General features: G+C 52.0%; 1 protein-coding gene across 1 annotated transcript in view; it reads left to right on the top strand.

The window, feature by feature from the left end:
* PLB1 (phospholipase B1) overlaps nucleotides 1–13,931 on the top strand; it is a 143,141-nt gene that overhangs the window by 120,835 nt on the left and 8,375 nt on the right. The window contains exons 46-56 of the mRNA XM_078444836.2: nucleotides 1,032–1,092; nucleotides 1,876–1,934; nucleotides 3,877–3,944; nucleotides 4,191–4,234; nucleotides 4,448–4,547; nucleotides 8,197–8,248; nucleotides 9,211–9,291; nucleotides 10,652–10,717; nucleotides 11,247–11,341; nucleotides 12,533–12,614; nucleotides 13,741–13,845. Coding sequence (XP_078300962.2) covers nucleotides 1,032–1,092; nucleotides 1,876–1,934; nucleotides 3,877–3,944; nucleotides 4,191–4,234; nucleotides 4,448–4,547; nucleotides 8,197–8,248; nucleotides 9,211–9,291; nucleotides 10,652–10,717; nucleotides 11,247–11,341; nucleotides 12,533–12,614; nucleotides 13,741–13,845 — 813 coding nt within the window. The remainder of the gene's footprint in view (nucleotides 1–1,031; nucleotides 1,093–1,875; nucleotides 1,935–3,876; nucleotides 3,945–4,190; nucleotides 4,235–4,447; nucleotides 4,548–8,196; nucleotides 8,249–9,210; nucleotides 9,292–10,651; nucleotides 10,718–11,246; nucleotides 11,342–12,532; nucleotides 12,615–13,740; nucleotides 13,846–13,931) is intronic.

Genomic DNA, 13,931 nt, shown 5'->3' on the forward strand with positions numbered 1-13,931 from the left:
TGATGAATTTATCCCAAGAGCAACCTCTTGGGATAAACTCACTTCTATCAGATTTAAGCAAATAATATTTTAAAGACGTTGCATCTTTGCTCCCTCGGGAGAGGAGACTTTTCAACAAGGCTGGTCTTTACCATCTGCTGACTAAACAGAAGAGGTGAGCAACAGAAGCCTCTGGCAGTCACACCCCCAGAGAAACAGTCACCCAGTCGTCACCTGCTTGCAAAGCCCTACCATGCGTTCAGCCCTGGGCTCGTCCTTCAGACCCTCCTGGGGATGTGCAAGTGTTGGGGACTCTGGGGAAGAGACTTTCTCCTTCAACGTACTGACACTGGTCATTTCTGTGCCCTGTGCTTCCCACCCCATCCCCTCCTCCAGCACCTAGAAAATGTGCTCTGTATTCTAGAGACAAGGGAATCTGACTAAAGGCATCCAGGTTACAGGCATTAATTTATACACACACAGGAAATTGTTTGGCTATTAAGTTAAATATGCAAAAATATATATACACACGAGCAAAAAAGATACGCGGAAAGCAGGAATGTTACAATGGTAAAAATTTCATGGTATTTTCCTAAAAATATTCTAATATTGTTGTGGCCCCAGCATTGTACTCAGTGTCCAGTGGCTGAATGTTAAACGGCAACACCAAAACCTATGTGTAATCTTCCATTAGGGCATCCAAACCTATGTTCCTTTGGGAGACCACCTATAGCACTTTGACTGTTCTCTCCCCCTTTGTTGTGACTGCTGGCTCCACGAAAAGTGTGGATGAGTTGAGCTGGGAAGCACTGAATATGCGTATGTGTGCCTGCGCATTATGTGTTTTGTGCAAACTGGTAGATACCCAGTTTCTCCTGATTTTCCTGTCAGACCATCTACAGTGAATGGTTCCTGCCCACACATGATTCCCTACAGGGACACAGGTCTAGCCTCCATCAAAAATTCCTTAGCCAGTTCTCCCTGGACCAAAGCTAACCCTCCTGCACAATGAGTTGTGGGTGTTGTTGTTGTCTTTCCTCCTGTTGCTTTAGAACTGGGGCAGTGACTTCCTGTGTACAGAGTGGAATCCTTCCAACAGCGTCCCCACCTCAGGTGAGTGGAAATATCATCATTATCCTCTTCAGTTAAGGACTTTGCTAAGTGTCAGGTTGGGGGGACACCCTACAAACATACCTTGGAGCCTTGAGCAGACATTGCTGATTCCCGTGCAGTACGGATCTCGATCCTGGGCAGTCCATGAAAAGCTAGCCTGCAACCACTGCTGGGCTCCCAGGCCTCTCCATAGATCACACTTTTTTAAGAGAGAGAGAGAGAAGGAGAGAGAGGGAAAGAGAGACAGCAAGCACAGGGGAGGGACAGAGGGAGAGGGAGGGAGAGAAAATCTCCAGCAGGCTCTACACCCAGCATGGAGCCCGACGTGGGGCTCGCTCACAAACAGTGAGATCATGACCTAAGCTGAAATCAAGAGTCAGGTGCTCAGCTGACTGACCCACCCAGGCATCTGCATGGATCATACTTCTCATCCCTGTTTAGTCTCAGTGGCAGCCCCTCAGGCCTCCCTGCCCAGTAGGGAAGGTATAGTCAGGGATCGGGGCCCTATCTGCCTATGCTCAAGACTCCTGCAACCAGCACATTCCTGGACTACCCCAGTGTGAATGGGGTTCCTCTCAGGATGGACGATAGCCATCAAGCCCATTACCCTCAGTGCCTTGGTTGCTCCAAATGGATGGAAGAGGCAACTTTGTTAAGTCTTAAGCTAGAAATAAATCTAACAGGGGCCCAAGGGACTATAGCAGAATCTCCAACTCCTAGTTAAGCTTCTACTTTACACGGAAGAGTCTCCCTGATCCTCTGTCTTTTTCCTGTCTCCCCTAGTCCACGAGCTCCGGCCAGGAGACATCAAAGTGGTGGCCGCGATGGGCGACTCATTGACTGTGAGTGCTGAGCCAGGAGGGGCATGGGCACCCCCTAACCCAGCCAGACCCTGTGTAGAATGCACACTTCTTCCACACTGGCTTTGCATTCAGCACTTAGCTGACAGTACTGAGAACCTACCTGTGTCAGGCACTGAAACCCAGCCAGGCAGCCACAAGACCTCACCAGGCAATCTAGAATGCTCTGCCCTCCGCCCTTCCACAGTCCTGCTCAAACACAACCTCTTCCGTGAGGGCGCCCCCTCCGTCCCCACTTTCCTACTGTTCCCAAGCATTTTATCTGTGTATTATGGCGTAGTTATCTGAGTCTGCCTGCCTTTATCAGGGAACTCATCTCCAACCACCCAGACTCACAGAGTGGTGTGTGCAGGGCAGGGGGGTGGGGGGGGGGGTGGTTACCTACACACTACTTAGCACCCCCTCACCCCATTTGCAGATGTGTTCTTTGGGGGCAGAGAGAGCCCAATTCCTACATATAGTGTAGTTTCTCCGCACAAATTGTATTAGCTATTACTGTATACAGGATGCTCTGCTAACCATTCTGAGGGAAGTGTGAGATGTGGTCATAATCCTTAAGAAACTTGTCAAGCTGGAAAACTAAGCAACTTACACAGAAGGAGATATATAATCATATAGGCGACACACGGGCCTTTTAAAATCAGGTACTCATTTCTGGAAAAACAACTTCCCCATATGCGTGTGAATGTGGTAAATTTTGATATAAACATGGAGAAAGCTTTGGAAGGATAAACCCCAGGGTCTTAACCATTAATTAGCTCTGATGATGTGTATTTGTGGGTGGGGATGGGGGAGAGATGTAGAACAGGTGGCAGGAGGCAAGATTAATAAGGTGGGGGTAGATTGTTAATTTTTTTACATTTTTAAAATGTTTATTTTCGAGAGAGAGAGACACAGAGCATGAGCAGGGGAGGGGAAGAGAGAGAGGGAGCCACAGAATCTGAAGCAGGCTCTAGGCTCTGAGCTGTCAGCACAGAACCCAACGCAGGGCCCGAACCCAAGAACTGTGAGATCATGACCTGAGCCCAAGTTGGACGCTTAACCGACTGAGCCACCCAGGTGCCCCAGTAGATTTTAATTTTTAACAGAATCTTTGTATCATTTCACTAATTATAATGAACATGTATTACTTTTGTAAGTTTCAAAGAGGAATTTCTCTTTTTTTTTTTTTTTTTTAAAAAGAAGACATTTAGAGAAAGCTTCATACAGGAGGCTGAAACTGAGAAGAGTCTTAGAGGAGGAATTAGAGATTTAAGGACTGGAAAGCGGGTAGTTCAGCTTTCCCAGCAAGGATGCAGTGGGTGGTAACTAGGTAGGCTGGTCCAAGGACTTCATGCTTCAGATCAATTTGCTTACACCTGAAGGTTTGTGTGGACTAGAAAGCAGGGGGTGAACGAGGGAAGGGAAGTAGAACCCAGATTGTGGTGAGCTCAAAACATTGGTAATGGGGTTTGGCTTTGACCGAGTGGTAAGAGAGACCCACTGAAAGGCAGAGACAGGAGGGGGGAGGGGTGTGAAGAAAGAGGTGGGCTCAGAAGTACAGGTGGGCACTCCAGTGAGAAGGGAAGAGACACTGGAGACCATGGGGTCAGGTGGGAGGCCAGAGTGTCGTCTACAACAGGAGGCAAGAGTCTCACTTAGGAATGTAGCACAGAGGACAGACAGAAAGGGATGGGAGCTGGAGAGGCTGGGAAGGAAGAATCTTGATCATTCCAGGACTTGGTTATGAGTTATGTGTAGAGGAGTAGGGAGTCAGGACAACCCAGAGATTAAGTGGCCTGGAGAAAAGCTGGTACAATCTTCAGAAAAGGTAAATCCAACTCCCCACTGCTACATGTGCCAGGGCCACAGGGGCCCTTCCCAGTCCCCTCGGCCTACACCTGGGCCCAGCACAGTTCTGGAGCCTTCTCTTCCCCTTTCACAGACAGCATTGGGAGCCAGACCAAGCAACTCCAGCGACCTACCCATGTCCTGGAGAGGAGTCTCCTGGAGGTGAGGATGCTCTCCACTCATTTTCCAACGATGATTCCCCCCACCCCTGTCACCCCTCCAGAGACCAGCCTGGGTTCCCACAGTCTGGCCCTGAGATGCAAGGAGGCTCCCTGATGCTCCTGTCAGTCCCAAGGGTAGTGGGAATCCTGTGTCAGGGGCAGACTCTCTGGTTCTGACTCAGAAATATGACGACTGGTGGAGAAGCAGGTCAGGGTGACCCTCACACAGGTGCTTTCTCTTCCCCAGCATTGGAGGGGACGGCATCTTGGACACCCACACCACACTGCCCAGTAAGTAGCAACACAGAGAAGCACCGTGACTACGCCCACGACAACCCCTTGCTGAGGCCAGAGCCTCCCCCTGAGCAAGGGCGGAGAAGGTCATCTGCAAGGAGGGGAGTCCACCAGCCCTGAAAAGACCCAGACCGGTCCTGCCCCACGCCTGGGCCCCGAGGCGGCACTCCGTCCCTCTCACCTGTGCTGTCTGCTTCGCCCTCTTAAAAGACATTCTGAAGAAGTTCAACCCTCACATCCTTGGGTTCTCCACCGGTACCCTGGAGGAGACAGCAGGACTGAATGTGGCCGTGGAAGGAGCCAGAGCTAGGTGAGTAGCCGTGGAAACGGGAGGAAGAGGAGGGCAAGGCTGAGAGGTCCCAGGAGAATGGGAAGGAGGAGAGAAGGGTGTGTCTGGGAGCCTGGCCCCAGGTGGGCAATGAAAGCTGCCGTAGGCAGGACGCTTCTGCACGCCTGACCCCTCAAGTGGATTAGCTCTTGCAATCCTCACATCCTTCAGGGTGGGGACTAGCACGAGGACACTAAGGCTGACAAAGTTTCCTGAATGCCCCAAGGTTGTCAGAGGAGCCAGGAGAGGCCAGTCTCACTGGGCTGTCACCAGTTCACAGGACAGCAGGAGAGCTTAAGAGTGGCCTGGCCCTGTCCTGCTGACACCAGCTGACCTCCCTGCCTGGAGGAGTGAGGGGGGGCTCAGCGCTAACGGGAAGGGTGCTGAGAACTCAGGGCATGGCCCCACGGGCGGCCTCCCTCCCTCTCTCCACCTGTACCTCAGAACCTGGAGTCTTTGGCTCTGTAAAAGCCATCTTTTGACCCTAGGGAGTTAGAGCTTAGGGCCCCCGACACAGCACAGCGGCTGTTTGCTTTCACTCCGATTTCTGTTATCGACAACAACCCAGATAATTAAAGCCGGAACGCTTGACAGAGTTCATTGCTTTTCTGCACAGAGTGTGCTGGGTATTTGCTTTGTAGAAGGATTGCTGCGCTCAGATCACCAGGGAAACGACACTGACCCGCTCTGTTTACACGGAGCGTTCCTCTCAGACGTGGTAAGGAGGGCCCCACGCTCGGCCGGAGTCTCCGAACCACAGGAAGCCATGTCAGTTCCTCAACGTCACAAGCAGGAAGAACTTATTTTGTTACACGGGGTTTCATGGGGCCATAAAACCAACATCGAATTACTGTTGTTGCTATGACTGCTGTCACCACTGTCCTCGTTTTATTATGATTGTGCAGCCCAGGCTCCATTCACCAGGGCCTGACTCCTCAGTCTGTTGACATTTGAGCCCCTCTCTCGCTTCACCTCTTACCGCCTTCTCCGTTTTCCTGCTGCTCGGAGCCTCCACCAGGAGTCAGTGGCAGGGGAAGTAGCCGAGACGGGTAGCTTCCCTCTGAGCGTCTCTGATGTCCAGTGATAAGGGACAGGAGAGTAAGCCACTGACCTGAGTAAGCAAGGTTGGAAAGTTGTCCTAGGACTCTCCTTTACCTGCATGGTCATTTGGCACGGTGTTGGATTCGAATGAGCGCACCTCAGGAAAAAGATAAAGACCACAGCAGAGCACCTAGCATAATGAGACCTGGGGTCAGACCATCTGTGTCCGGATCCCAGCTCCCAGATGGCTAGCTGCGAGACCTTGGACAAGTCACTTAGTGCTTCAGTCTTCGTTTCCTCATCCATAAATTGGGATCATAACTGCTCTGCTGCGGTATTTATCTTTTTTCTTGAGGTGCACTCATCCTTATCAACACCATACCAAATGACAATGCAGATAAAGGAGAGTCATAGACCAACTTCCCAACCTTGCTTACTGAAGTCAATGGCTTACTCTCCTTTCCCTTATTACTTCTCAGCATTGTCCTAAGAATGAAATGAGATTACTAACCCATGGAAAATACTGAGTATAGTATAGGATATGTAGGCCCGCCAAAACGTTTGCCAATATTAGGATATTTAGTTTCAAAGTTTTATTCAATGTCCAACTTCCCATTCCATCAACCAATAAGCAAGAAGTCATGGAAACCCGGGATGGGGCTCGAACCCCAAGGTAGTTACTAAAAGATACAAAAAATCAAAAGGTGACTTCTTTGCCTATACAAAGAGCTTGCTGCCTCGTTAAGGAGGCCAAACAGGAAATAACTGTTGGACAGATACCCACATGCAGGTGCAGACCCAGAGGGGACCCCAGGACTCATCGAGTCCAACTCCTCATTTAAAAGATGGAAAAATCGGACCCTAGCCTTGTTCGGTAATTTGGGCGAGCTCACACAGCAAATTAGTAGCAAAGCTGGAGGAGAACCCAGGACTCATAACTCCCAGAGTGGGGGCTCCTCACGCCGGAACTGGAAAAGGAAAAGAAGTTGTGGATAAAGGCACTTGGAGAGAAGGCTCCCGGGGGCTGAGGGAGTCTGCTCTGAGCCTGCAGGGTATAAAGAACATGGCTGGGAAAGAGGGAGGAAGCGTGCACTCCTAACTTCGCTCATGCTCAAGAGGGCAGCACGTTAAGATCTGAACAGGCTCTTGAGCCTGTTGAAAGGTTACAGACACTTCTGTGGTCCCCTTTAATCAAGACAGGCTTTCTTTCTAGCTTTCCGATGTATTGCATCAATAGCAACAATGTATGGGATAGTATCCTGGATGTGGAAGTGAGAAATAGGGGAGGGGTGGTTCTGGGTGTGCCTGGCCATGTGCCCAGCTCATCGTGGGCAGGCCAAGATTTAAAACGCCCATCTCGTACCAGTTACCGCTTTTAATGACTTCTTCCACAGGAGCCTCCACTGGCTGTGTCCCTTTGCTGACATAACTTTTCGTACGCTTCACTGTTTTTAAAAACCAGCTTTATTGAAGTACAACCGCCACGCACTACCCTGCACATATTTAAAGTATGCGATTTGATAAGCATGGCTGGCGTATGTGCATAGCTGTGAAGTCATCACTGCAATCCAGATCATAAACACCCATCACACCCCAAGGTTTCCCTGTGCCCTTTGTAATCCAGCTCTCCCTCCCGATCTCTACCGCACTCTCTGGGCCCCAGGTAGCCTCTGTCCTGCTTTCTGTCACTGTAGATCAGTTTTCATTTTCTGGAATGTTATATGAATGGAATCTGACACGAGGTACTCTTGTCTAACTTCCATCCGCCATCGTTTTGAGACACATGCACGTCGTGCCTGTCCACAGTCCTCTCCTCCTTATTGCTGGGTACTGTTCCAACCACATGCTCAGCTCGTACCCAGAGTGTTCATTTTCCTTATTCGTGGCAGACATCGGGGGGAGGAAGGGAGAAGGTAACCCACTCCGGATTTGTCTCCCTGCCCACCCCCCACCCCCCCCACCCCCCCCCCCCCACCCCCGCAATCCTTTTTGCACTGGGAGAGGGAAAAAGCAAGGGGATGGTGTGGAAGTCCAAAGTAACAACAGAGAAGAAAAAAGGATTAAAGGAATAGAAAGCGGGATTTAGAAGTGAAGGTTAAGGAGTCATGACGCTTGGAAAGGAGAAAGCAGAGGGATAATTTAAGGCTGTGACTTTTTTCAAATATACAAGAGGTTATTTTTAAAACAGGCAGCCAAGTAAGATCTGAACAGGCTCAGCTCACTGTGAAAGAGACCGGTGGAATGTAAGGGACCGGACCATCTCTATGGGAAAGGGATGATCAGATCCAGTTCCCCCCCCCCCCCCCCCACCCAGGGGCCAGGAAGGACCAGGCCTGAAGGAGGCGGTGGGTGGACCCAGGCTAGCCCCTGGCAGGGTCCGGATCCATGTGGCTCTGAGGTCTGGGGCACATCTTTGATTTGTACTAGGTTGAGGTTTCTTGAGAATCGAAAGCCTTTGGATACACTCTGAAGGAGTCAAGTTTATATAACATTTCTCTTCTTAGAGCACCTGTCTCACCAAGCCAGGATCCCACGGCTTGAGCCTTTGCTTCCCAGCTGGCTCTAAGGTTCCCTTCTCTTCCCCATCTAGGGACATGCCGACGCAGGCCCGGGACCTGGTGGAGCGAATGAAAAACAACCCTGTGAGTACAGGACCCAGGGCCCCCCTACAAGGTGCTTAGTCTCCAGCTATGTAGGGGGGTGCAGCGGCCCTAAAAGAGCCCGCTCTGCACCGTTTCAGCCCCTGCTTGTCTTTAAGAGGGGCCAGACAAGCCACGAGAAGCAGGCCTTACCACCAAGGCCTCTGCTGCCCTTTCCTGACCCAGGCTCTGGCACCCGCACCCCTGAGGCCCACCGCAGGAGGTAGCAGAACTGGCCTTGGCCTCTGGCAGTTTCCCACCTTACCCAAGAGTTGGCTTTGCAGAGCCCTATTATGTAAACCCCAGGTTCTAAAAATAGGCTTCTCATTCCGATCCTTCCTCCTTCCCGCTCACCCGGCCCCTCTGAAACTTCTCACGGCACTCTTTTAAATGCTCTGTGTGTTTAGGCCTTGGAATTCCAAGTTCAGTGCCTGGCAGGACTCCTGTTATGGTGGTGGCTGAGCGGAAGGCAGGCTCCTCGAGGGCCTCCCCAGCCCCCACCCCACCTCCAGTCCCTGCCAGCCCCCTCTCCCAAGAGGCACCTCTGGGCTTTTGCTTCTAGTTGTATCTTTTGCCCTCTGCTCCTTTGAAGGCATTGAGATGACATCTCAGCGGTGTGTTAACACACTCTGCTTCGTGATATACTGCAGCTTGCTTAGGATCTCGAAGGAAAAATAGTCATCCTCTCCTGTGTGAGCAGATACATGCGTGTGCGCGCACACACACACACACACACACAAGTGCACACAAGTGCACACACTGAATCCACTCTCTGGAGCTCCTTGCCAAGAACCAAGGTGAAGGTCAGGGAGGCTCCAATTGGCATCTTCTCTCCATCAGGGTACAAAGAGGGCGAAAGACCATGGTTGGGGGGGTGGGGTGCTGTCTGTCCTGGTGAATGCCATCTGCATATGCACACCAAAAGCCTAAGCTGAGGGCTTCCTGTCCCCCCCCCCCCCCCCCAGGAAATTGATCTAGAGAACGACTGGAAGCTGATCACACTCTTCATTGGGAGCAACGACATGTGTCATTACTGTGAGAATCAGGTAGGCCCCTGCTCAACCCCGTGGAAGTCACATTGGCCCGCTCTCCCAGGCAGACCCCGGCCTTTCCCATTCCTGAGTGGCCCCTGGGACAGCAGCTTGATTGGTTCCCCAATTCCAGAAGTGTCTAGATGCACGCACTCTTCAGACACTGTCCTTTCTCACACAAATATGGGTATGCAATGAGTACATGGCAAGCTTCCCCCAACACCTACTTGGCATCCCTACCCATTTTTTGATTTTTCTTTTATGTGCGTGCATGTGTGTGTACACAGGGGGAAGCTGAAACAATGTCATAAACAAGGTTGGATAAAATTAAACTGGTCCTAGTAGGAGGGCTTGCTGCCCCGAGGATCTCATAAGTGAACCAACCTCAGCCAGCCAGCCTGAGAATCCAGCCTGTTCCTGATGTTTCTATGGGGAAATATGTCCAGACTTATAGTCTTTGGGAAGCTGTAACTGTTGAAATACAACTTGTTCTAAGTTGGGGATGTCCTGTATTTAGTGGGCCAGAAAAGAGCAGCTGCCATAACTGAGACATTAGAGTAGAATGTTTGAAGTCACAGGCAGGAGGAGAAAGCATTTATCATTCCTCATGGCTCAGACCAACCACTGAAGGCTGGACAAGAATTACCCTCCCCCACCCAGGGGTTTGTTCTGAGCCTCTTCCTCTCAATTCTCTCCCTTACTAGACTCTAGAGGAGGAAGTGACCCATCACCAGGGGGATTAAATGCCATTGTATCCTGGACTCAACAGGGTCCAGGAAGCCAAGAGAGTCCCCAGAGCTGCCTGTGGACACCTGGTAGAGAAAAATGCCTCTATTATCCCCAGAATACCTGCCCCTCTTGCAAAGCCAGATTTGTAGTCCTGAAAGCATATTTTTGTGGGAAAGACCTAGAGGCCACCACCAGGATTGACTCAGGCCATGTTCTAGGAAGGGTCAGAGGAGGAAACCCTCGAGGTGATTCAAAAAGATAGAAGTTAGGGGGAATCAATGGGGCCAGCATGGGCCACAGCGCAAAGGGAAGAGAGTGTGGTCATCATGGTACTGATGTGGCTCAGAAGCCTGACGCTGGTGACAGATGGGACTGGAGAATTGGGGGGGTAGGCAGTGCTCTCAGAATCTGCCTCTGGGTTTGAGATACTGTGATCGGGGTGGGGATCCCTCGGGATTGTCCATGGTGTCTATTAGGGGTCAAAGGAAGACTTTGCCAACAAGGGCTGGGCTTAGCCTGTCTAGTACCTTTATAGCCCCTCTGTACCCTCTGCCACCATCCCAGATCCTCCTGTGCTAGTCATCAGACCATGATCATCCTCTCACAGAACCCAGGGGATGACAAGAGCCCCCTTCTTTCTTCATAGGAGGCCCACTCAGCTGGGGAGTACATTCGGCACATCCAACAGGCCCTGGACATCTTCTATGAGGAGGTAGGAAAGAGCAGCCGTATGTCTCTCCTCTCCCGCCAGCAACCTATCTACTCCCTCACTGGGCATCACCTCTGGGCACATCTAGGCAAGCTGTGTTTAGTGAGATAGGTGCTGAGAAAAGCCCCGCTGTGAGCAGACAAGGGCACCTGGAGGGGAAGGAAGGGGAGGGAGGCAGGGACAAAGCTCCCTGAAAGGGAAATTCTAACTGGATCACACTGTACTGTTTGGTGGCAAAGAGCTTGCCTCTGGAGCCAGTCGGCCTCTTTGTGGCCAGGCACTGTGGCTTACTAGCAATGTGACTTGAGGCCAGTGATTGCTGTCTCAGCTTCCCAAGCTATAAAGTGGGCCACTAAAGAAGACTGAGATGATACAAGTCCCATGCCCTCTTTGTTCCTCAGGTTCTTCATTGGTAAAATTGGGGAGGAGGAAGTTAGATTGTAGAGGACCCCCTAGGCTCCTTCCAGTAGTAACCAGCATCCCCCACAATGGCCTGGGGACTAACGAAGCTCACCCCTCTGCTCCCCCACAGCTTCCAAGGGCTTTCATCAACGTGGTGGAGGTCATGGAGTTGGCTGGCCTGCACCAGGGCCAAGGTGGGAAATGCGACCTGCCGCTGGCCGCTCAGTGAGTACACAGCCCCAGAGCGAGGGCACCTGGGGAGGGTAGGACTCACAGGTGCCGACAGATGGACCAGTGTGGGCAAAGGCAGGCGAGCCTATCCAGAAGGCAGACATCGGCAATTAGCCAGGGGCTTGGAAGATCATTCAGAAATACCTCTACGCTATTGAATGCCTACTGTATGCAAGTCATTTTATTTCTCTGGACCCCAGTTTGCTTTTCTGTAAAGTGAGACACACACCAATGATCCTTAAGGCCTCCGGCACCGTCTGTGATTGCCCTGTGCTGCCTCTCAAATATGGAGCAATGGGCGTCCAAGACAGCTGTCTTCCATGTAGGAGCTGTGGGACCTTGCACAAACTAGATAACCTCTCTGGGCCTCCTCTTCACCTGTAATGCGAGGTCTAGAGGAAATGCGTGTCACAGGCTTGGTCCCTGTGGGGCAGGTGCTCAGTATAGCGGTAGCTTTTAGAACATCCTTGAAAGCCAGGCTTAGAGCTAAGGTATGTTGTACAAGACATGAATTTCTGTTGGTGGCTGGAATTTATTAAAGCTCAGCTGTGACCCTGGCAGGAAGTTGTCAGCTTCTGAGGCCAGAGGGTCACCCAGACTTCCTGTGAGGCTGCTATGGAAGAGGAGATTCTGCAGGGGGCTGAGGAGTCCCAGCTGGGGGTCCCATGGATTTGCTGGGAAGGTGACCGGCTGGTTCCCATTCCCCTTGGGAACCGGCCAGGGTGGAACAGGCAGTAGCTAGGAGGTGTGAACGGCTCCTGCAGGATCTTCAGGTCTGCTTCCCAAGAGGCTCCCCGCTCTGGAGCCCTGAGGGCAAGCGCTAAGCAGCCGGAAGTAGAGCTGGGGCCCTCCGGAACATGGAGAGAGATAAGGTGGTGATGGCAGTCTTTCCAAACCTCCAGCCCTTCCCTGGAGGAAGCCCAGGCTTGGGCGGGAGCAGCCAGGTGGCAAAGGGACCCAGATATCAGGTGCCAGTTCTCCCACCTTCTCTTTAAACAAGCACCTGCTACCCCTAGTGCCCAGTCTGTGACCTGGGTCCAGGAGTCACCCAAGGCTGTGTGGCAGGGGCACCTGTGTATTACCATCCTCCCATGCAAGGCAATACAGGGTCCAGGCCTTCTTCCCTTGGTGGGGGGAGGGGGTCAGCCACCCAGGCACCTCTCCACAGGACCCCTTCTCTCCCAGGAGCAACTGCACTTGCCTCGCGCGTTCCCAGGAGAATTCTCTGGAGATGCAAGAACTGAAGAAAATGAACTGGAACTTCCAGGTGAACCCGCAGCCCTCCTCCTCCTGTCCCAGCTGGGAACCCCCTCTACTCCCAGAGCAGGGCTTGCTGAGAGCAAGGCCTCTCCCTAAAGGCAGATCACAGGCCTTGCAACCCTTCTCCGGGTGAAAAGAACACCAAGTCAGGCAGGGAGAAATCTCAGAGAAAGCTGGGAGGATTCCTGCCTCGCTGCCTGGTGACCAGAGTAGATGCCACGTGCCAGACATCATCTCTCACCCAGAGGAGGCAGGGCAGGTGTCTACCGCCCTGTTGGGCTTTAGCCCACCCCTGCTTCCCTCCATCCCCAACTCTGTGTGCACCCCTGCTGTCCCCTCTTGCTATGCCCACCCCACATCTTTCTTCTACGTCTCCATCTTGTGCACAGGACAGGTCTTCTCACCTCTTCCAAGAAGTTTCCCCTGCCTAAACTTCCCCCCAGGTATCTCTGCCTGACCCTGAAGCCCTATCTGGTTCTCATGTTTGTTTTGTTGTTTTTAACATCCTGGCCCTTTTTTCCAGATGGAGTGGAAGCTTTTTTTTGTTTTTTTAATGTTTATTTTTGAAAGAGAAAGAGTACAAGCTGGGGAGGGGCAGAGAGAGAGACACAGAACCCACAGCACGGAGCCTGACAGCACAGAGCCTGCTGTGGGGCTCAAACTCATGAACCATGAGGTCACAACCTGGGCCGAAGTCAGACGCTCAATCGGCTGAGCCCCCCCCCCCCCAGGCGCCCCTAAAAGCTTCTGGAAGAGAAGCCCATCTATCCCTTTTACATGGACACTCATCCTCCAAGTTTATAGGCATCTTGGGGAGCTAGTGTTGAAATGCTCCCCATTTGAGCTAGATGTGGAGCCCCGTGTGGTACTTCAGCTCTTCATGCAGCAAGAACAGGGGAGGTCTTTGGCCCAAGCAGTCTGGTCAGAGGTTCAAATCCAGCCTCGGAGACTTCAGAACAGAACAGGTGGTGCCCAGGTACAGGCAGGATGAATGCCTGCACGTGCACTGGAGCATCCCCTGAAGTCACATTGGGTGAGGGTGGGCTGGCCCCTCACAGCCAGCACAAGGCAGGACTAGAACCCATCTGCCCAGTCCTGCCAGGAGGGTTGAGGAACCTCTCTCCCATCCCCAGAGTGCCATCTCCAGGTTGTCATACTGGCACCAGTACCTGCAGCGTGAAGATTTCGCAGTGGTCGTGCAGCCTTTCTTCCAGAACACTCTTGTCCCCCTGAACAGCGTAAGCCACAGGCAATTCTGGGAGGCTATTCTTAGGCGATATACTTCCTTCTGTACCTGGGCTTTTTCTGACCATGTAGTTCTAAG

Source organism: Panthera onca, chromosome A3, assembly GCF_046562875.1.
Source record: "Panthera onca isolate mPanOnc1 chromosome A3, mPanOnc1 haplotype 2, whole genome shotgun sequence".
Taxonomy (NCBI): domain Eukaryota; kingdom Metazoa; phylum Chordata; class Mammalia; order Carnivora; family Felidae; genus Panthera; species Panthera onca.